The following is a 23145-nucleotide window of genomic DNA, read 5'->3' on the forward strand; positions in this document are numbered from 1 at the left end:
GTTTAAGTACGTTCCAACATCAGGGTTTTCCAAGCTTCCTAATGTCTGTGGGAACCTTTGGCAACAATTTATTTTTCCATTGCACTCCAGGTCTCCATAGAGAAAGGAACACAAAGATTTGCAGATAAGCACACAATGTCCTTTCAAGTAAAACTGAACACAAGGATACTCAATCAGTGTAAGCTCATAGTGGACATCTGATTCAGAAGCACATGGTTGATAAGTTTAGTAAGTTAAGTAAGCACCAACTAAACTTATATATATATATATATATATATAAGTACCAGCTAAACTGCATGAATGCACAAATATGGCATTTATAATCAACTTTTTTTTTTTAACAATTTGTTAAAATAGGATTGCTAATTTCAGGTTAAATGTTAGTGAGGACGGGGTACAGGATGTTTGCCATGAAACTAGTAGATCTCAACACATGAAAACCACAGTCAGCGTAGCAGCAAAAAACACTCTGAGAGGATCTGCGCTAGTATTTTTATTCCAACACAAAGATCAATATTAAAATTCAGCTGCGAGCTTCAATTAAAGGCAATTAAAAAAAGCTGAGAACTTTTGAATGGCCAGGAGCCACCACGCTTTTAACCCAGTGAAGCTGAGATTTCACACAGTCACTAAAACATCCTTCTGCCTGATATGAGTTAATTAGTCAGTTAGCTTGGACTTAGTGCATGTCTTAACACTGTAGTTAACAAATGCTTTTTTGTGACTGAATATCTAATCTGTTCAGTCATTTTACTCATTATGAGTGCTACTGAATTAATGCATAAACAAAAAAATTATATATTAAAGAAAGTAATTGAGATCTTCACCATTGACAAAAGCTCACCTGGATAACCTTTATTATAGCTATTTATTATTCTGAATAATAAGTATGAAATTGTGTACTACTACATGTTAACAGCTATATTTGATCAGAAATTAGCCTCAGGATAACCTTGAAAATACTGTGAATTTGAAGTGAACTGGCCTTCATATAAACTAAGATTTAGTCTCTAATCACTGTTATAAATACTAATTGGTTTTGTACCACATATTAGCATAGCAACTTCTGCTTTGCCAGTTAAGTCAGTGTACACCCATGAACCAGGATGCTCTTTGAAAAAAATAAAAACAATAAAAACCATTCAGCTGAAAAAATCAAAAATGCTAAAATGCAAGTTTGACTTGTATGTATAAGAAAAAAATGTTGAAAAAATGAGTGTTCCAAGTGTTGAAAGAAGTTTAACTGGCCTGATCAAAGAATTTAAAGGGTACTCAAACAACTTCTGTGTTTAGTATTTTAAAAAAGATAAGTAACTTAATTGATTATTTCACAAAAAGGGGATTTCAGATTTAGATTTCAGGTTTAGTGCAAAGCCTGTAGAAGCGTAACTGTTTCTTCCACAAAAAGAGGGGAAAACCTTGGGACATTGATTTTATATTTGTTTTTTTATTTAAAAATTGATTTTTACATGAGTTGCACTGATTTAATACCAGGAGTCCATGATGCGCCTCATGCTCATGAACCTCATGCCGCCGAAGTCCCTGAAGCTCCTGTACTCTCCAGGCCTGAAGTACCACATCCTGCCTCTGTAGTGGGGTTGCTCGTACATCAGCCAGTGGCCGTCCATCACATGGCAGGACATGCAGCCGCTGGACCAGTGGTAGCGGTCCATGAAGGAATCGCAGTCCTCCATCACCTCATGCATCTGGCCCATGAAGTTCTCCTTCTCGTAGACCCTCATCCTGTAGGATCCTCTGTGCTGTTTGAGAAGAAAACAAACAGGGTCACGTTTGGGGTACAAACTAATTTAAACCCATATCTGTATAGTAAACTGAAGTTTGTATAACGGTGCAGCAGATGTTAATAGCCTACCATGGGGATCATGCGGCAGGACCTGATGCAGTTGTTAAATCCCCACATGCTCATGTAGTCAGCGTACTCGCCCCTCCTCATGAAATACTGGTTACCCATGTAGTTGGGGCGGTCATAGACCATCCAGCAGCCGCTCTCGACTCTGCAGGAGTGGCAGCGGCTCATGTAGGAGTAAATGTCGGAACAATCACTGGTGCACTCATAAGAGCGACCCATGAAGTTCCTGTCCTCGTAGAAGATGACCTGTTGGCCAAAAATGACAAATTACATGATACTGAGTAAGCTGGATCAATAAAAACAGAAGAATTGCAAAGCTTTCTCCATCTCTGCTGCTTACCCTGCCCATGCTCATGGTGGCTGTTTGGCTGGTTTGGTTCAGAGCTGAAACCAACTGGTGAACTGACATCCTGCCTGGTTTAACCCTTGCATTTATACCTGGACCAGGACCAAAGAACATGTGCCTCCTATTGTAAAAACTCCTGACTAAGCAACATAGCGTAGAGGCCCACAGAGAGCCGCAGGCCTTTCATTACATTTCCATGTGACACGGTCTCCAGAAGACTTTAGAATTGGCTCCGCTGGCAAGATAATACATCTGTGTCTCTTTTTAAAAATGTATTCTTTTAGTCTTTACATCCCGTAGGCAGCCTATACACTGGGGCATTACTGTGTTTTTGTTTGGGGAATGACTGGCACCTATGCCTACCCAGAATGCCTTTCTTCTTTGCTTGCAAGCTGGCAAAATCAGAGGTTTAGATATGGATAGTATTAGACATCTTTACTTTTGCTAGAGAACCCACCAAACTAAGTTTAAATATAAACCTATTTCAAGTTTAAACTTAAATTCATTCCATTTACTACAGCAACGTTCTACAGTTTTAGAACAGTACTGTACATTTTAGTCAAAGCAAAACTATAAACAAAATACTAATTGAATACTTGAGAACATCAAATACAGTCATGCATTATAATCAATCTTGTTGATTGTAGTTAACTGTTATGAGCAGAGTTTAGCTGTAACTGTTAGAAATCACTGTTTGTACAACCCCAATTCCAAAAAAGTTGGGACACAAAATTCAATGATAAACCCTATTTTTCATTGAAAATAGTACTAAGACAACATATCAAATGTTAAACTGAGAAATTTTATTGTTTATTGAAAAATACTTGCCCATTTTCAATGTGATGGCAACGCCACGTTCCAAAAAAGGGAGCAACAAATGGTTGGTAAAGTTGTGTAATGCTAAAAAAACACCTGGTGGTTGATTGAGCACAGGTCAGTAACATGATTGAGTATAAAAAAAGCATCTCAGAGAGTCAAAAATTGTGCAACAATTCAAGAATAACGTTTCTCAACGCAAAATAGCAAAGAAATTTTGCTTTTCATCATCTATGGCGGCAGTCACTAATAGGTGTACTGCGGTCCAAGTCCAGACTCAGATGCTGTCCTATGCGGACTTGGACCTGTAACCGAGAAACTATGGAGAATTATTTAATTTCGATGGGGTGATGCTTTTTTAATTGGTGTAGCTTTTACGGTACCACTTTAGAGCCCCGGAAAACTCACAGACCAATCGTGTGCGTTGTAAATTTCACACGTGACACTACTCAGCCAATCAGCTCTGTGCATTACGATGAGCAGAGACTCGAGTGAGTGACGCACACACAGAGGAGGGACCATAGATATACATACCTAGATGTCGCGTTGGGTCCAGTCAGTTAGCACCTTCTTACACAAACCTGAAGTTGGCTTCTTATTTGCCAGCTTCTTATTCGAATTTTCACGTTCCACCATTTAGGGTGGAATCGGAAAACTCTTACAAGAAGCTGGTGAATATGAAGCTGAGTTCCGCCTCGTCCTTCTTACTGTGTTTTGGGGGTTTATTTTATTTTTTATGTGCATTAAGATTAGAAGTGATTCACACATTAATGGATTTCCTGATGTGTGTGTGAGTTTGTGTTTTTAGTCGCGCTAAACTCCTTTTTTAACGTCACATGCCGACTGAATACTTTCCTGCTGGTCCGGATAGCAAATTACCACGATCAGTTATTAAAGTAATAAAAGCTACCAAGAGCAGTCCATGCAGCCTAGATTAATCTGTGTCTGAGGATTATAACAAAACAAATTTGATGTTCACAAGCGGATCTTGACCGCTCCAACATGGCGGATGCCAGACGTATCGCCTCAGATAGAGAACAACAGGCAACTCAGCATCTAGGTATGTATATCTATGGGAGGTGAGGTGAGAAACAGCAGAGAATTCGAGAATAGAGTGAGTGAGAGGGAAGTTATTTCACATGGCGAGCTGTAAGAAGAGAAAACTGACAAATGTTGTTGAAATACAAACTGAATTGTACTTTATTTGATTTGACATTCAGTTGTTGACTACATAAGTTGTTGATATAACTACTAGGCTACTTCAGTTTACAGTATATGGCACTGAATCATGATGCAAGTTAGACATTATTCTCATTATATTATGATGTTCTCATTATATTATGATGTTCCGGACCTTTGCTTGAGGAACTTTTCTCTAACTGGACCTTTCTGAATTTTAATTAAAGACCCCTGATCTATGGTACATAATATCATTAAAAGATTCAGAGAATCTGGAGAAATCTCTGTATAAGGGACGAGGCCAAAAACCAGTATTTGCTTGCCACGATCTTTGTGCCCTCAGGCGGCACTGCATTAAAAACAGACATGATTCTGTGGTGGAAATCACTGCATGGGCTCAGGAACACTTTTGAAAAACACTGCCTGTGAACACAGTTTGTTGCTGCATCTACAAATGCAAGTTAAAACTCTAAAATGCAAAGACTGTACAAAAACAGGTTCCAGAAATGCTGACACCTTCTCTGGGCCTGAGCTCATTTAAAAAGGACTGAGGGGAAGTGGAAAAGTGTCCTGTGGTCCGACAAATCGAAATTTGAAATTATTTTTAGAAATTATGGACACTGTGTCCTCTGGGCTAAAGACCAGTCAGCTTGTTATCAGTGCACAGTTCAAAAGCCAGTATTCATGATGGTATAGGGGTCCATTAGTGCACATGGCATGGGTGATGTGCACATCTGTGAAGGCACCATTAATGCTGAACGATAGATACATGTTTTGGCAACATTTACTGCCATCCAGACAGTGTGTTTTTCAGGGAAGGCCTTGATTATTTCAGTAAGACAATGTAAAACCACATTCTGCATGTATTACAACAGCACTGCTCTGTATTAAAAGAGTCGGGGCGCTAAACTGGCCTGCCTGCAGTCCAGACCTGTCACCACTGAAAACATTTGGAGGGTTATGAAATGAAAAATATGATAAATGAGCTCCTGAACTGATGAGCAGCTAAAATCCTGTATCAAACAAGAATGGGAAAACATTTCACTTTCAAAACTACAGCAATTGGTGTCAGTTCCCAAACGCTTACAGGGTGTTGTTAAAAGAAGAGGTGATGAAACACAGTGGTAAACATGCCCCCGTCCCAACTTTTTTGGAACTTCTTGTTGGTATCAAATTCAAAATGGGCATAAATTACAATAAAATTTCTAAGTGTTAAACATGATTTGCATATCATTGCATTCTGTTTTTATTTACATTCTACACAGTGTCTCAACTTTTTTGGAAATGGGCTTGTACTTGGAAACTGCATTTATTCAAGAGCATTATATTTCAATTTTGATAATCAAAGAAGTGTGTTTATTTTAAGCTGACTATATGATTATATGCAAGTGTCGCTCTACTGGCATGTCATTTTGCACCTTTTCACCCTGAAGCATCAGGTCTAATTTCACAATTTTGAGCACATTAATGAAAGACAATCAAACTTGATAGAACAATCACCTGGACAGAAACTGCTGGTAACCTTTCTATAAAGTTTCTGGAATTTAGTCTAGAGGCCCTCTGCTCCTGTGCTCTGGTTAACATTGATACCGCTGATCAGAACATTAAAATATCTGAATCTCATTACACAATAAGATGTTAATGAGCAGATGTCCAGTAAACTCTTCTCTAATTTTGAAACACAAAAAGTAAGATGTTTAGGAAACCTTCACAGTCCTTTTTATCATAGCAGCTTGAGGTGAACTGTTATCAGCTTTTATCTTTTATCTTCAACGTCAAAGACATGTGTTGTGAGAGTTTTACAAACACAATAAAACAAAAGCAATAATAATAATAATAACTAATAATAATAATAATAATGTTTACTTTCAACACACAACATCAGCGTATGTTGCATTATACGAAATAAAATATAGATGGAGTGGTCTGTTTTGTGTAAATTTCAGATTTTAAAATACACAAAACTGGTTTTATTTTTTTAATTTCCAACACAATGTAGGGTGTTAAAATGTAAAGTCCTTGTAATGTCCTTTACAGTATATTTTAATACTGTCATACTATGAGTAATACATGCTTTTTGTGGAACTGTCAGCTTAGAAGAGCAACCAATAAGACAAAAAGATAAACTTCTGAAAAAAACCTGAATGACTAATTCTATCTCTCTGTCTCTGTCTCTCTCTCTTTTTCAGAATACGGACGATCTGCTAGTAGCATCAGCAGAATGTCCTAGTGATGATGAGGATCTAGAGGAGTGTGAGCCTGGTGGTGAGTTTATCTTATTGAGTCAGTGTGTATTAGTGGTGCACACACACACACACACACACACAGACACCCAGACACACAGACACCCAGACACACACACACACACAGACACCCAGACACACACACACAAATCCACAAGAACCTGAAATTTGCTAAATACAGCTGTGTTTCGTCAGTATTGTGTCCACCCCTGACTGTAACTCTGCTTTCTATGCTGTGATTGGGAAGAGTAGATGGCACTCAGTATGTTTTGACCAGTCGTCTCTGTCCAGTAACACAGGCCACCCCTGGCCCCTCCATGACCTCAGCATACAGACAAGCTTATATAAACTGGGGTCTTTTTTTTTTTTTTGAAAAACAAAATGAACTTGCAGTCAGTCTACAGCTCAGACACTGTGAGCTTTAAACAACTATGAACAGCTAAGATAGAGCTTATCATAGAAACTCAGCGCTTATTAGAATAAACCCATATCTGTAATTCTCACTGCCTCTGTCTAGACAGCTGATAGCACTGCTGACTGAACGTGTTCCACAGAACAGCCAGGTTTAGTGAAAACCTCATTAATTCAGTGGTGAGATTTGTTCTAAATATATATTAAGCGTCATTAACCTGTCCATGTCCAACAACACATTTAGTATAATGAGGAAAAATGCCACACTACTTGTTCTAACTGGTCTAAAGTCATGCAGTTTTGTATAGTTATGTGTAAGATGATGATCTAAAAGGAGGTACTTGATTTTTTTTTCCTGATTATATGTAGTATTAACACTTCATAATGAAATTTGTATCAGGTCAGTAGACCTATGTTACCATAAGACTAAATTTAATATGCTAAATTAGAAGATTATTCACTTTTTAGCCATTTGGTTTTGATAGATATAAAAAAACTTTAGATTTGTGCTTAAGGCAGGCATAGAGAACATATGGGCCAAAAGAAAATTTAAAATTCAGATTTGAGTTAACTGTAATTAAGCTACCGGTGCTAACTGGAACAGAATATGTGTTAAGTATGTGTTATATTTCTCTTGAAAGTAAATAACAGCAAGTTAACAGTTTTTATTGGGGTGTTGTAACAATCTTGGAAGTGCAATTCACCATCAGGTGTTTTGGCCAGGTTTGGTCCAAGTGGTAAACCAGCTGTCAGACACTTCAGTAATGTTCTAATAGCAGTGAAAGCACGCCAAAACATTATACCATTAAAAAAGTAGAAATCAAGCAAAAACAAGGCAAACGCTTATAAAGCAGCACTTTTTTCATAAACCTGGACATGTTTCACGATGCGATAGAGCTCTTGTCTTTTACGTCATAAATACTTGCAGATTCTCTTAGAGCTCATGCTGATTGAAAAAATGCAGTGATGATGTAATTGCTAAACTGATTTGATAACCTATGATGACAAAGCTTGAGCTTTTTTTTAAAAAAATGATCTCTCTCAGTTGTAATGTTGTAGGGCTAGTCGGTTTCAGTATTAGAGATTAGATCTGGAGCTGCCAAAAAAAATGTATTACTAAATTTGATATATGATATTAGCCAATAAAGGACGTTTGGAAGGTTTAAAGTAAACACAGTGGTGTAGAGGAAAAGAAAAATAACTTGGGTAGGCATTTGTCTTCACTTGTTTAACATAACATGTCAACTATTTCCTTTTTTCTTTCTGTCTTCCTTTCTTTTTTCAATCATGTTGATGATAATCACTCCAGCAGTGCATAAAAATGTCTTCCTCCACTACTGAACAAGGAGAAAAGGTATGGAGATGGACCAGGACAGGTTTAAATCAATATGGCACCAGTGAAAAGAAGAAGAATCTCTAGTAGAGCAGGACACACATGCCTTATGTGTGTTGACTCTTGCAGTTGTTGCTAGTGATAAAAAAAAAGCATGTTGCGATTTTAAATGAATAATTTCTCACTCATAGCTCACTGTAACGATCAAAATGTGCACATTTCAGCACGTCACATGCGGTATGTTGCTATGATAGAACCTACGATTGTAGACCTCAAACACAGCATTTAAGTGACTAAGTGCTCATGGGAAACCTGTGGATAAGTCAACAAGCAGAAAACTGAAAAAACAACAGCAGTTTGGGAAGCTTGAGTTCCCCTTGAGAGTCTTCACTGTAACAAGAATCCAGGAGCTGGAACCATATCATTTATGATATACAGCACTGTGCAAACATGTTAAGCACCTAAGTACATTATTTAAAGTCAACTATTTTGGCTGCAAATATCTCTGCAACATTAATATGAAAAAAGTAACGGATTTCTTATTTGATATCTTGTGAGATCGTCTGAAGGACAAAGTTTGGTTCTCCTGGATGCTCCTAGCGATCGCATGAGTTTATTCAATTCCATCACCAGCAAACTTGATTTAACCTGAAGCACTGATTAGCCAAACTCAAATTAGAGAATAATTGTTCTAATTTAAGTGTTTAAGGGTTAACTGCTGCCGCCACAATGTTTTGGCACAGGTATTATAAGAAACCAAAGCAGCTGTTTTGTTTCTTCCTCACAGAAGACCACACACACATGCACATATCAGCAGACAGCAGGGGAATATAACAGTTCTGGCTGAGTGATTTTGTCTTTTTTATCTCTGCATTTATTTGTTTAATTTCCTTTTTAGACAGTCTTGGCTGCAGAGAAAAGCTCCTGATGTGAGGTTCACAGATAGTCTATTGTGTTTGTGTGGAAGAGAAGATCCAAGGGCACACAGGACCTTACAAAGCTACACATATACAAACAACTCTGAGTCACACACAGGCACTGAACCACAGAGAGAGGGACAAAGGGAGGGAGGGGTGAGAAACACCCACTTTCAGCAGTGCCTATCATTGAGATGTGTGTCACGTTCTGTTGCGCCTGGGGTAAGAGGGATGGGATGAAAACAAGAGAGGAGAGAGGGATGAGGAGAGAAAAGTTTGCATTGTGCCGTTCTTCTGGGGTCCCGCTGAAACGTCTCATAAATTTTCACTCCTCCCAGCCCATCTCGGTGGGCTAATTAATCTCTGCCCTCGTTAGACGCCCCTAATTACATCATCTAACGAAGCCTGGCTGAGGGTTCTCTCCTTTCTAACGAGCTGACGCTACAATACATGGAAACACACACAAGGGCTTCCTTCACACTTCCTGCATTCAAGTCAGACGCATCCCACACACTCATACACAAACACTAAACAAAATTCACAAACGAACTCCCTCTTACGCTCTCAGAACCTCATTATTAGTACTGCTGGTGTGATTTTCTGACAGGAACACATGTAGCTCTCAGAAGCATTTGTTTGCATGCAGCAAAGTTAGAAAACCTAAAACGTCCACATGCAGCTATGGTTGGGTATTGCCTAGTTTTAGAAGCAGATATACTAGGAATAGTATATATTGCACTGGGCATTCACTTTAAAATACTAATATATTTTAAAAGCAACTCTGTTGCCACAGTCTGCTGAATGTGTGGCGTACATACATGCAAAAAGCTCTTACATTTGCTGTTCCCTTTCACTGTTTACTTTAATCACTGACAAGCTCAAGCATTCTAAGTCGTAAAAATCGAACACGTTGGAAAATATTGCAGCACCTCCAATCAGTCGGTGCTGACTACCAGATCATTTTTGCCATCCTTCCAACTGAGCTCCCCACTTGGAAAATCACTTCAGATTGTGGAATCTTGTCAGAAAGGGCAAATCAGGGTTAGGATCAGGCTAAAAATTGAGTAGAGTAGAGCCAGCTTTACAAGGGCTTCACACTGGGTGCATTTTCTGCAAAATGCAGCCTTTAAAAATGCAACAGTGGGAACTCCCAAGAAAAAAACAGCATGTTGAAAGTAAAACATAGTATGAACCCCATCTTATTCTTGTGTAGTTCTTTCTAAAAACATACAGTACTGCACAACAGCCTTAGCCATGTGAGAAAATGATGTGGAAAGCCATCTGGGCAGTGCATTTTTATTTATTTAAACAAAAAAATACTACAATTTGAATAAATACAAATTAACAATGTAGTGCGAGTGTTCTGTGTAAGATTGTTAAACATTTCCAGATCTCTCATAGATAAAGTCCAGTATTTACAGTTACCTTCCAATACTCAATATAATGTTTAATACCTTTTATTTAATCAATCCTTCATTAAATTAAATCAGGTGTGCTGCTGATGGAATGCAACAGATCCATGTGATGGCTTCTAACCTTCGTATTCATAATGTTACTGCAAACAACACATTCTTGTTATGTTTACTGTAATTATGTTTGGTGTTTTTGTAGTGTTTTATTGTATTTTATTTATTCTAGATCATTTTATTTTAGATATTGTTTTACTACATAACTCAAAGTTAGTTTTAAAAAATGATGAAGGCTTTTTTTTAGATAGTTAATCAATTTCAGAATCATTTAATAAATCAGAACCGTTTCATGAAATCACCAGTAGTATGGTAGTTGTCTAATTTCAAACTATAACCATTAGCTCAGTATTTCCATCATAAGCAAACTGATCAGATTGATTAGGGCAGTGAACAAAAACATCTTTGATCAGTGTTTTCACCTGCAGTCTGCCAATGTCGTTATGACACTTCAGCTCTTTTCAAATGATCCATGCCTTCCCTAGAGATGGCACAACACCAGTAAAAACCTGAGGATTTGCTGATACTGATGTTTTTTCTTTAAAAACTACGAGACTCTTAATAAGCTGTATTTAACTGAAGGACTAAAAATGATCATCTGAAAGTACATGCTCAAACTGCTCAAGAACAAGTTCTCAGCCAACAATGTGACGTACTAAACTGCAGCTTTTTAAAATTTAATAAAACTCTTTCACAGAAACACCAGAAATATCACTTAGAGTACATACAGTGGGGTCCGAAGTTGACCACAGAATTTTTTGTGCTGATAATATAATTTGTAATGTAAAAATTTATATTTGAAAACAATGCAAAATAGAAGCATTTTCACTAAATTGGTGATAGAATCAGATTGGATTTGTTGTTTTTTCTTACTGGGTATCAGATCAGTGCTATTTCTGCATTTCTCTTTACAGCATTTCTTTTAAAGCAAAAACAGCTCAGAAGACTGTGTGACAAAAAGTTACTTTGTTATGAGCAGGTGAGCCTCATAAGCAAACTCACTGCAATCCACAGGAAGCACTTGATTTTGATCTTTTTTATTATTAAAATAAACTTTTTCTTAGTATGTGTGCAGCAGCACATACCTCCCCTGAGCTGTGGATAAACTGCCAGAATAACAACCAGAAGTACATCATTAGTTTGAGAGAATGAATGACATTCTAATTTCACCCTGTTATAATTCCTGAAACAGTATGTTTATAATTCTGAGAATAAAGGTCGGACCAGTTATTTTTGTGAAGTACTTCTTAGCTGAGAGAAAGTTCGAAATATAGGCAAGAGGGATAATTGCAAATTGAAGCGCTTGGCTGTTCTTGCTTGATATTGACGTTTCTAAGTTTAAAATTCTAAATTAGATTCGACTGGTGTGAGTCTGACAAAGCCAAACAAAGGATGGAACTTTATTGTTCTGCATGTTCTCAATTCTTTAACAATACAGTCTGATGTTTTTTAAGGAAAAGCATGTAGCTTGCTTTCTGATGTTGCACAATGTTCATCGTATTACTTTAAGAACAGACTAGTAATAATATAGACTACAATACAGTGTCACACCAAAAATGGCCATCAGAAAAGATCTAAGGTCTCATTAACTTCAGTAGAATAGAGGAAATATATATATATATATATATATATATATATATATATATATATATATATACATACAGTGCTGTGAAAAAGTATTTGCCCCTTCCCAGTTTCTTTTTTGCATTTGTTTCACTTGAATGGTTCAGATCATCATTCCACCTATAATATTAGACAAAGGAAACCCAAGTAAACACAAAACGCTGTTTTTAAATGATAATTTCATTTATTGAAGGAAAATGTCCACTTAGCAACTAAATTAAGCAGGTAAATTCAGTGGCCTATTAGGTGACTTATCCAGGAGGTCACAAAAGACCCCAGACAAACATCTGAAGAACTGCAGGCCTCCCTTGCATCAGTTAAGTTCAGTGTACACAATTCCACAATAATAAAGACACTGGGCAAAAATGGCATCCATTGGAGAGCTGCAAGGCACAAATCACAGCTGACCAAAAAGAACACAAAGACTTGTCTCGCATTTGCCAAAAAAACATCTAGATGACCCCAAGACTTTTGGGATAATATTCTGTGGAGTCAAATAGTCAAAGGTGGAACTTTTTGGAAGACATGGGTCTTGTTACAATGTTAGCTAAGACCACATTCCACCGTAAGAACATCAGACCAACAGTCAAACATGGTGGTGGTAATGTGGTGATCGGGGGTTACTTTGCTTGGATGACCTCGTAATTGATGAACCATGAATTCTGCTGTCTGTCAGAATATCATGAAGGAGACGCTGGACAGTGATCCAAAGCACACCTCTGAATGGCTTCAAAGAAACAAAATTAAGGTTTCGGCCGAGTCAAAGTCCTGACTTGAATCCAGTTGAGATTCTGTGGCAAGACCTTCGCAGTTCTTCGAATTAAAACAATTCTGCAAAAAAGAATGGGCCAAAATCCTCCACAGTGATGTCAAAGACTCACTGCAAATCATCGCAAATGTTTGATTGCAGTCGTTACTGCCAAGGGTGGCACAAACATTTATTAGATTTAGGGTTACAATTACTTTTTCACATGGATGATACAGGTTTTGAATAAATCTTATAAAATGATTTTTAAAAGCTGCATTTTGTGTTTACTCACTTTGTCTTTATCTTATATTAAAATTAGTTGGATAATCTGAAACATATATACATATATATAATCAGGCAAAAACAGATATCAGTTGATTGAAATGAGAATAACTACATCACACTAATGTTCAATTAGTAATTACTTATAGATTACAATACACAATTCTTTCCCAACAGAGTTGTTTGTTAACAGTAGGCTATGGTTGCCAAACAACATAACAGTCAAAGATTTTTAATTACATCACATTAATGACTTTGTGTGAGTATTTTACAACTGATTTCAATAAGGCTCAGCCAATCAGGTTTTAAAACGGGAAATATCTATTTCTAATATATCATATTAAGCCCCATACTGCTAGTGTTACTAGCATCCTCTATCTACAATGATCAGTCCTTTGTAGAGTTAGCTTTTTAATCATACATGATCGGAAATACTGAGTCCTCTGTAGAGGAAGGAACCGTAGCTTTTCTCCCAGGAATATATGTGTGTGTGTGTGTGTGTGTGTGTGTGTGTGTGTGTGTGTATATATATTCTTCTTTTTTAAAGTACTGAATATAGAAGAATCAGCTTCTTTTGATGTTACTTGTTCACTTTTTTGTTCCTCATCATCACATTAAATATTAATTCAAGCTTAAATACTATCAAAGGCATTGCTATAGCACCCAATGCAGAGGATTCAACTCTAATTCCAACGCACAGTCTGCAGCAGCAGGGGAAACATGTTGATCTGCTGTTTCCCATTTTCTCCAAATGTATTTGTTTGCACTTTTTAAAGCTCCTCAGATTTCAAATCGCCCTCCAGCTCAAAAAAAAATAAATGCATAAGCCCTTTTAAACGCCACTGAAGTAGTTTATCTGTTTAATAATGTACTATCAAAAATGTAATTATAGAACAATAACTAAGACAATTCTAAAAAATCAGGCTGACCACAGCCAGCCAGCAGCAGATGCAAACACGCTTCCAACTGTAGTTAATTACTGTTTTCTGTTAAAAAGGAAAAGAAACAGCAACAGCTTCCTCTCTGCATTTGGCACCCGTATTTCACAGCGGTGTTTGTGTAGCGATGTTTGGTGTTGCACATTAGCAGCGCACAGCAGTATGGAATAGATTTTGAACAGACAGTGGGGTGGGGCAAAGAGGAAAAGAAAGAAAATGAATTGACAGATGAAAAGCTGAGAGGAAGGCTGATTCATAAAAGGAAACCAAAGTAAATGACACAAGAAGAAGGAAACAGTAACAGATGAAATAGGAAACAACACAAAACAAGGACTGCAATAGGGCATGGACTGAGGGAAAGAAAGACAAGCAGCTTTTGTCTGGCACCTCCATATGGATGCTAGTGTGTGAATGCAGGGAGGAAGCTTCAGGCCAGAGAGAGAAAGAGTGTTACAGCCCTACTATCAGTCAGAATGCACAGAGAATAACAGAAGTGTAGTCATCTGCGTCAAAAATCAACCTTAACCTTGAGGCCTATGGCAACATTTAAGTAAATCCTCAAATATCCTCCTATTAACATGAAGTATATTTATATATTTATGTATTTTGCCAGTATGTTAAACTTAATTTCAGACTTCGCAGTATTGTTGCAGTGGTAATGTGGTGAGCAAAAACTACTTTTCTGATGTGTCCATCAGCCTGTGTTTTGTACCGTAAGAAAGAGCAGTAGGAGAATTTAAAATAGGAATTATCATCATATAAACTGGTAATCATTAACAATTAATTGATAAGGCACATTATACTTGGTATCTGTCAAGTTTAATTGAGTAATTGTGGTTGTCCTAATATCTAATTATGATATATTTTCAATGCACTCACTGCATCATTCACAGACATAGTGTAGAGGAAACTTTACTATGAAAGTGAGGAGTGAGCAGCTGTTTAAGGGTAATGTCATCATTATACATACAGGAAAGATTTTGTGCTTGTATTACCACTATATGCTTTGATATTCAGGGTTTTCCATATTTCATATGTTTCTGAGGCTTATGCCTATTGCATTTGTGTTTTCACTGTCAAACTGTTGCCCTATATGTTTTAAGTGGTTGAGCTGAGAAGGAGTCCGAAGAAGCTAATCTCACCATTGAAGCTACAAGGGGTTGGGGGAGGAGGTGGAGCTGCTGCACTGTGACTTGACAGAGTTACTATTAAAGCTTTTTTTTACTACTTTTCTGAACCTAGCCATAGCTCCACTTAAACCTCTTCAAGTCTTACATGCTGTCAGTACGAAATCACACACTGTACCAGGGCCTGCTTTTTAAACTGCGTTTCTTATGGTGTGCCAGTAACAGCCTTCATAGTGCTCATGTACTTTGTGACAGTACGTCTTTGCATGTAATACACGTCAAGTGCAGTAGATTCATGTAGTAGATTCAAGCTGTTCTGAGTGTTTTTGCCACAACCTTTCTGAATTAGCCTTAACTCTGACCAAATTAGCTTTATTTTATGAGATCTTTACCAGTGTTTCAAAAGCCTTTACTGACCAAGCACCAGCTGTATGTCATTTGAATAGAAAAAAAAACATAACTTTAAAGAAGACAGTAACACACAGCCTCTATGTGGATATTACAGTACACAAAGCCACACACTCATTCACTGACATGGTATTGATGGCTATTTCATAGTGTGGGCAGTCTGTTCTGTGCTATATCCCAAGGGTGACTGCCTAGTTTTCAGTATTATTCAGTATTATTTCAGTGTTAAAATATGCCTTCCCCTGCCAGCCTGGCTCAGTGTACTACAGTAAATCTGAGTCAGTCTAAGCACAGTCACTGCAATTGTTCTCCCTTAAGAGTATGAGATTATTATCAGCATCTCTGATGGTTATCTCCAAAATGCAGGGTTTCCTTTCTCCTTTTTTATTTTTCCCCCTTTTCTTATTAATTTAGTGCCTTCTCCATGAGGTTAGAGCACTGAAATCAAGAGTTCCTGTCTTCCGTGTAATTGGAGATGCAGCAGATTTTTAATAAATGCCAGAAATTGCTTTGTGGCTCTAAGTATGTCTAATAGAACTGTGAGCACCAACAGTCTAAACAGTTACATTTCTAATTTAATAACCACTAATGTAATACCTGATGAATGGATTCTTTTCATTTTATCCCCAAAGGGAATTTTCCTCAGAATTATTGGACGCCTTGAGCGTGTAATTTAAGGTAATCTACAGAAGGACAATTCTTAAGTATTGGACTGTAAGTCCTTGTATTAAACCATCCATCTAACCCCTGAATATAAATGTTCTGTATCTGATCTGCACACTAATGGCTAACAGTGGCTGGTGCTCACTGAGAAAACTACACAGCCCTCAGCCTTAGGACACAAACACACACCAGCACAGCCCACACTACGTAGCCTATTTAAATTGTATGGTTGGGTTTGATGGGTGCAGTGGGGGGGGTCTACAGTATAATTAACCTTTTACAGTATAATTTTCCTTTTTCAGTTCATCTTATCCTTCTTACAAATTTATATTTGCTATCTATGTTCTTTTCTCCTTTGTGGGTTTGCAATATTTTGATAACCCTATTCATGTACATCTAAGTGCTGTTTTGGGTTATGAGGGACTATTGGCTGGGGAGAACCATGCTGATGCTGGGGTAATGATGGCGAAAGTCAGACATTTCCCTGTATGTTAACCTTTTTTTACGGATGTAATTTCCAGTAGCACTAATTCACCTCATCAGATGTTCTAAACATGATCTATAGATGTTTTAAATTGAGTTCATGATTTAAAAATAATTTTGCTGTCTACTTTCACCAGATAATGTGCAGTACACACAGACTGTTTTACATTTAATGAACACATATTGTGTATAACATGTCTTCCTGAATAACTGATTAGTATTACAACAATAGGACATATGTATAAATGCATCAAAGGACCACTGGAAGGTTAATTTTGTTATTCATAAGCTGAAATTGCAGAGGGAATAAGGAAACGGATAATTATCTTTAATGATATGATCCTTATTTTGGGGGAATGGTGTAGTGGGAGTATGAATTGGAAATCATCTTCAGTATCCTAAGGTGAACCTGAGAGGTTTGCATATAGATTATAATAATTAGTAAACCCTCACCAGTCATCATAATGCCTACAGGGAACAGGGATTATACTTATCTTTATAAGCTCAGCGAAGAAACACTGAATGGCTGATTAAAGAGACTCTGCCTTCTTTTAAAATTGGGGTGAACATTGTTTATCACTATCCGAGAACAATCTTACACAGCTTTCTTTTTGTAATTTTTTTTTTTCATGCAAAAATCATGCGGCCAATTTGTTGATGTAAGTGACCTGTACTACGTGGTTTGCTATCTTATTTAACCCATCCAATCAGAGACAGGAGAGAGAGATAGTGGAGTGTTAGTCAGGTGTATTTAGCTATAGAACTGTTTTTTGTGCCCTTAACATAGTATAGTGAAACATGGCAGTCACATGTACTGTAGCTTACAGCTTAGTGTGTCTAGCCTAGATAAGTTAGTATAATGCACCAGTTTTTAATTTGTGTTGATGTACTTTATATATTGAGATTAGTTTAGGGAAGAGATTTAGGGTAGTGTAGACTTCTTAGATTACAGAATTAGCGTAGTTAGAACAACATTTTAAATAGATCACAAGTCACTAACTAAACTTGAACTAACCTCATTCTAAGTCTTAGTGCTGTTCTAATGATGGTTATACCTGTGTTGCTGTTGTTTTCCTTTCACTGTTGTTGCCTTTCTTTTTGGTCCAGAGAACAGCTTGCACAGGGTTCTACTAACGCTCTCCCCTCTCCCGCCCTGTCTGTTTCTTATCCTAGGAGGTGAATTAGTGTTGCCTATTATAACCGTGGATTCCCTAGATCCCCCTTCAGTCGCAACACGCTACCCCGTTATCCCTCCACCCCCCACCTACCACCCCTTCCTCACACTGCTCGAGACCACCAAAGAGTCTCTGTCACTGCCCAATGGCCGGGCTCCGTGCCCACTGGACCAGGAGGACTGTGAGGAGGCAATGGAGGTTTCGGCCTACGGCTCAGGTGAGATGACAGAGTCAGACGACGAGGACTATTACAAAAACTCACCCCTCGTCACTGACCGGACCGTACTTCCGCCTCCCCCGGCAGCTGAGAACACACGAGGGGACCGCCACTTCTCTCGGCACCCCGATTCCCACCGGCCCCCACTCCCCTCCACCCCCACTGCTCATCCAGAGCAACTCGTACCACGACTCAAACCCGGCATCAATAGTGGCCCCAATATCCCGGCAGGGAAAATGAACACCCGCGATCAGGTGCTTCTACCCCCGGTACAGCCTTCTGGGGATCCTGAGCATGGCGGGAGGCACAGGCACATCCCTGGTGTAACCTACCCCCCAAATTTCCCTCATATCCCTACCACAGACCCGTCGTCTCCAGACCGAGGGCCCCCAGGAGCAGTGGAGGTGATCCGAGAGTCCAGCAGCACCACAGGGATGGTCGTAGGAATAGTAGCGGCAGCCGCCCTCTGCATCCTTATCCTGCTCTACGCCATGTACAAATATCGCAACCGCGACGAGGGATCCTACCAGGTGGACCAGAGTCGCAACTACATCAGTAATTCAGCCACACAGAGCAATGGTGCGCTGGTCAAGGAAAAGCAGTCTGGCACAGCCAAAACAGGCACGAAGAGCAAGAAGAACAAAGACAAGGAATACTACGTCTGAGCTCGGGCCTGCCAGGGATGGAGGCAGAGGAAAAAAGAGAGATAGAAAGAGAGAAAGAGAGGGGGAGAGAGAGGTGGAGGAATAATAGTATATGTAGAGAGGTGGCAAAAGATCAGGTATTTGTTGGCACTTTGAGGTCACATTTCGAGCAGTATAAATCCTCTTCTTTGTCACCCTTCCTGACTATTTGTCTCCAAAAAGAAGGCGAAAGGTATGAAAGAGAGAGCAAGTGGGGTTAGGGTTGATTCTTCTATTTCCCAATTTTTGATAGTTGATCCTTATTACAGATTCTGTCTTTTGTACAGTGGGGTAGCTGAGAAGTGGATTTTTTCCATCATAACTGTTTGACACTCTAGTTAGCTCTTTGTAAATGCTGTGTTAGTCTTGGGTCTATGGGATCATCACCTAACCTGATGTTGCAACACCTATATGTGCCAAGCCCAGGGGATTCCTTTGTTCAGAAAACATTTTGTGAGGCTAGCTGCACCTCAAGCGTGTCAACAGCATTACTGTTGCTCGACTCCAGGGGATTCTTGGATACTGTTCAAAATTTAGGAAAAAGTTGGAGTAAGTAATATTTGACAGATAGATGGAGACCAAATAGTTCTGCAGTAATGCTGCTCCAGAATACTGCCAAACCAACTCTGTGTCAAATCTGCCTCCCTCTCTGCTACAAGTATTCATCTCCTACTCCTCTCTCCTTTCAGTCTTTCTCTCTCTCCCGTGTTGGCTCGTGCTCTTATTTCCTCTCCTTGTCTTTGGTGCTCAGGAGCTGATGCAACATAACTTCTGCTGTGTTTCAAGCATGTAGTATTCATAAATGAAAAAGAGACAAAAACTGTTTCTGTGGAGTTAAAAAAATATATCAAAAAAGTTGCAAAACGAATAACTAGCGAAGCGTGAGAACTACTCGACATCCACGGTTGCTCCGTTTAGCCACCGAAACTCTCCAAGGCCCGGCTGTCCTACGTTCCAGCAGATTTTCGTCATGTGTTTTGGGGGTTCCATGTCGAGCCCTTCTTGAGGATCCTGATTCCTGCTCTCAGTTCCATATATGAAGAACCGGAAAAAAATAACATCTCACAGCAGCAAACTGACTTTGTTCTAAATATAAATATATATGTATAGACGTTTGAGAAACTCAAGGACCTCACAGAAAAGGAAATGGATGGTGATCGTTAGGTAATATCAGTCCACTGCTTTGAGATGACAACGAACTGTCTGGTCGTCAGCGTGAGTCAGTTTCCCTCTCCCTGTGCATTTCTTGAACAAGCCACATCGTAACATGTCCATGAAAAAAGAAATGGTACAGACATAACAGAACAGCAGAACCTACGGACCAGAGTGCTTGAATTTCTGTTTGTTTTTCTTTTATATTTTGTCATAAGCAAAAAGGGAAAAAGACGTTTATAGGAAAATGTGCGCCCTGTTGTTTCAGCAGTGGGGGAACATGAAGGTTCATAAATAGTAGTCGGCAACCATGTTCTTTTTTCACTGGTACAGGACTCAAAAAGACGGACTGTATCGGCACGAACTTTTAACAACCATTAAAAAATAAGTAAATAAACACTCATGTGAAGGTTGAAGATGACGACCCGTTCCTTTGAGGATGTACAACTTGAACTCTAGTATTCCAATTTTCTCAGCTCTATTAAAAGAATTAAAATATGAAAAGAAAAGAAAAAAAATCTTCAAAAAAAGTTTGTGAAATGTCTAAATATTTGAACCTCATCCCATTGCTAAGATTAACAGATGTGTTTCCCCGACTTAAAACCCCTGTTTGGAGAAAAAGAAACATAATAATCAGTGATCCTGGGAAGCAAATTGATATATTCCTATTTGTTCAAAAGAGCAAAATGTAATCTGGTTTACAAAACAAACATTACCTTACCAAATGTGTTTTTTTGGTTTTTTGTCAGTTCAGGAGACCAGTCTTCTGCATCATAATGTCTTTCTCTATTTTTAATAATTTTCTGTGCATCACTCAACATGGCAGACTGTAATCCTTCAGGGTCCTTCCATTCTTTTTTTCCTAGTTTCTTTTCTAACACTCTGTTGCTCTGAAATCTCTTCGAGATGTTATCAGAGCAGCGATCAGCGTGTATGTGTGCGCGTCTGCGTGTCTCTCACCTTTTTCATGTTTTCTGCTGACGTTTGACCTGTTTTTTAGTTGTACTCCATCGCTGAGCCTTTCCTCCCAGCACCCTCCTGTTCTTTCTAAATGTTCTTGTAAAGTGTTCCAGTGAGATGAACCTAAATATGTGTATATTAACAGAAGGGAATACAATTGGTTATATACTTCTTACTCTTCTGTGTCTTGTGATTATTTCACATTTAAAACACTTCCCACATTTGACAGCAACTTCTAGGGATGTGCAGTGTATTCTGTGGTATTCATTATCACAATACTGGCATTTGTAATAATATCATCTCATACTACAATATGCAAATGAGCCCTCTAAACTACCACAATGTGTTTTACTGTGTGCTGTGACCAATTACAGGTCCAGGTGGGTGTTTCTGTGGGTGGTTAATGAATCAAAGTATTCCAATGCAATCCAACAGATTATTTCAGTCAAAATAAATACATGTCAGTCTTTAACCACGCATGCTTTTGATCCACCAATGCATTTAATATGCATGAATATGTTTATGGTTAGATTTAACATATTACGGTCAACTTAAGGTTTAGCTGTTTTTAACATTTAGCTGAACTTTAGTTAAAGAGGAAAAATCTGCACAGTTTCTACAGTAGATAAATAAGATGTTACTCATGACACAAAAAGACACAACATACATGTAACTAAAGACATTTAAGTTTGTTTTTTCTGAATCGAGATTCTCCACTGAAAGAAAACTATAATCCAGGACTGGGCTTAATCCCTTTCTAGGAAACAGACCTATGGTGTGAGTAACTAAGCAAAGGAAGCAGGGATTTGCAAATCCTTTTCAACCTATACTTAATTAAAAAACAGTACAAAAACAAGACCTTTAATGTTTCAACAAATGAACTTTGTACATATCACTGCTGTCGGAACAAAACGTTAAATCTCCAAAATGGTAACTTTACAGGAGAAGGAAAGAACATACTTTACTTTTCACGTAAATCAATGGAACCAGACTTCCAAGTCATTTTGGGCCGTTTCTTTTGGTCCATTCATCATGAAATTCGGAATTCGAAATATCGGTTTACATAATACCAGCCGTTTAACGTGAATATATGAATGTAATTTCATCAGATAAAGGAGAGGAAATATTCACACAATGTAAAGGGCAGCTACTACGTTCAAACGATGTGGAAAATTAAAAAATAAAAACAAATACATCTTTTTCTTTGGATAGCAACTCACTTGCCCTATTAACTATTTTTATTATTTTTTGTAAACTTAGAGTCTGGATTTAAATATTTACAAACTATTCTATATTCCTATGTACATATTTTTTGGGGAAGTTATCGGCCTTGAAATTTAATAACCCCTTATATAATATGCAGCATTCTGGATATTTGTTTTATTGATAATTATATTATCTTAATTCTCAATGTTCTACAGCTTTTGAGTCATTGTAGAGTCACCTACGGCTTCATTCATCATTCTTAGCATAAATAATAATTTGCATTCATTTGAGTTATTTAAAGCTTCCTAATGTCCTACTAATAATGTGAAACCTATGAAGTTGCGCAGGACTAAAATATTTAAATCATTTTCGACTCATCATGTATACAGTGCAGTATTCATGCCATCTGTTGAGCTGCACAGGGAAGAGGACAAAATATAAAAATATTAAATCTAATATTAATTATTAGAATCATCTGAACTGTTGTGTTGGTTTCTACTTTACAATCTTGGACTGCACTTAATTTCTCCAAACTTCAAATTTACTGCAATTAGCACCTTTTCACTGCAGTCTTTTCTACAATCAGCACTATTTTCAAGAATGCAGAAAACTGAAAAAACGACCTAGAAATAAAAAATATGGACTGGTAATCACCTGTAACAAAAGAGGGAATCTGAGAAAAGATGTGAATTACACCATTCCCTGGGTTCCCCCTCTTCATAAGGACCCACCAACCACTGTGGAGACACCTCTCTAAAGGACACACCCATCCAGGTGGACACACCCCTAGGACACCGTCTGCTCCTGTCTGGCCTACAGGTCTGGTGAGTCAACCCAGGAAATATCTGCCTCATTCACTATATCTGTTTCCAAAATCCTTAAACTCTTTAATATTTGTG

At 38.1% G+C, this 23145-nt stretch overlaps 2 protein-coding genes across 4 annotated transcripts in view; one reads left to right on the forward strand and one right to left on the reverse strand.

Moving 5' to 3' along the window:
* The window catches only part of nrxn2b (neurexin 2b), an 843638-nt gene extending 822423 nt beyond the window's left edge, over nucleotides 1–21215 (forward strand). Inside the window, exons 20-21 of the mRNA XM_036583184.1 lie at nucleotides 6401–6476; nucleotides 18027–21215. Coding sequence (XP_036439077.1) covers nucleotides 6401–6476; nucleotides 18027–18910 — 960 coding nt within the window. The 3' untranslated portion in view covers nucleotides 18911–21215. The remainder of the gene's footprint in view (nucleotides 1–6400; nucleotides 6477–18026) is intronic.
* LOC118816667 (gamma-crystallin M2-like) overlaps nucleotides 1485–23145 on the reverse strand; it is a 42003-nt gene continuing 20342 nt past the window's right edge. The window contains exons 1-3 of one of the 3 annotated variants that reach the window (XM_036583183.1): nucleotides 21041–21151; nucleotides 1874–2116; nucleotides 1485–1760 (exon numbers count right to left, since the gene is read on the reverse strand). In XM_036583183.1, coding sequence (XP_036439076.1) covers nucleotides 1485–1760; nucleotides 1874–2116; nucleotides 21041–21049 — 528 coding nt within the window. In that variant the 5' untranslated portion in view covers nucleotides 21050–21151. Of the gene's footprint in view, nucleotides 1761–1873; nucleotides 2117–2210; nucleotides 2272–21040; nucleotides 21152–23145 lie in introns of those variants that run through there. The other 2 variants (XM_036583182.1, XM_036583181.1) reach the window with 2 other exon arrangements.

This window comes from Colossoma macropomum, unplaced genomic scaffold (genome assembly GCF_904425465.1).
Source record: "Colossoma macropomum unplaced genomic scaffold, Colossoma_macropomum, whole genome shotgun sequence".
NCBI lineage: Eukaryota > Metazoa > Chordata > Actinopteri > Characiformes > Serrasalmidae > Colossoma > Colossoma macropomum.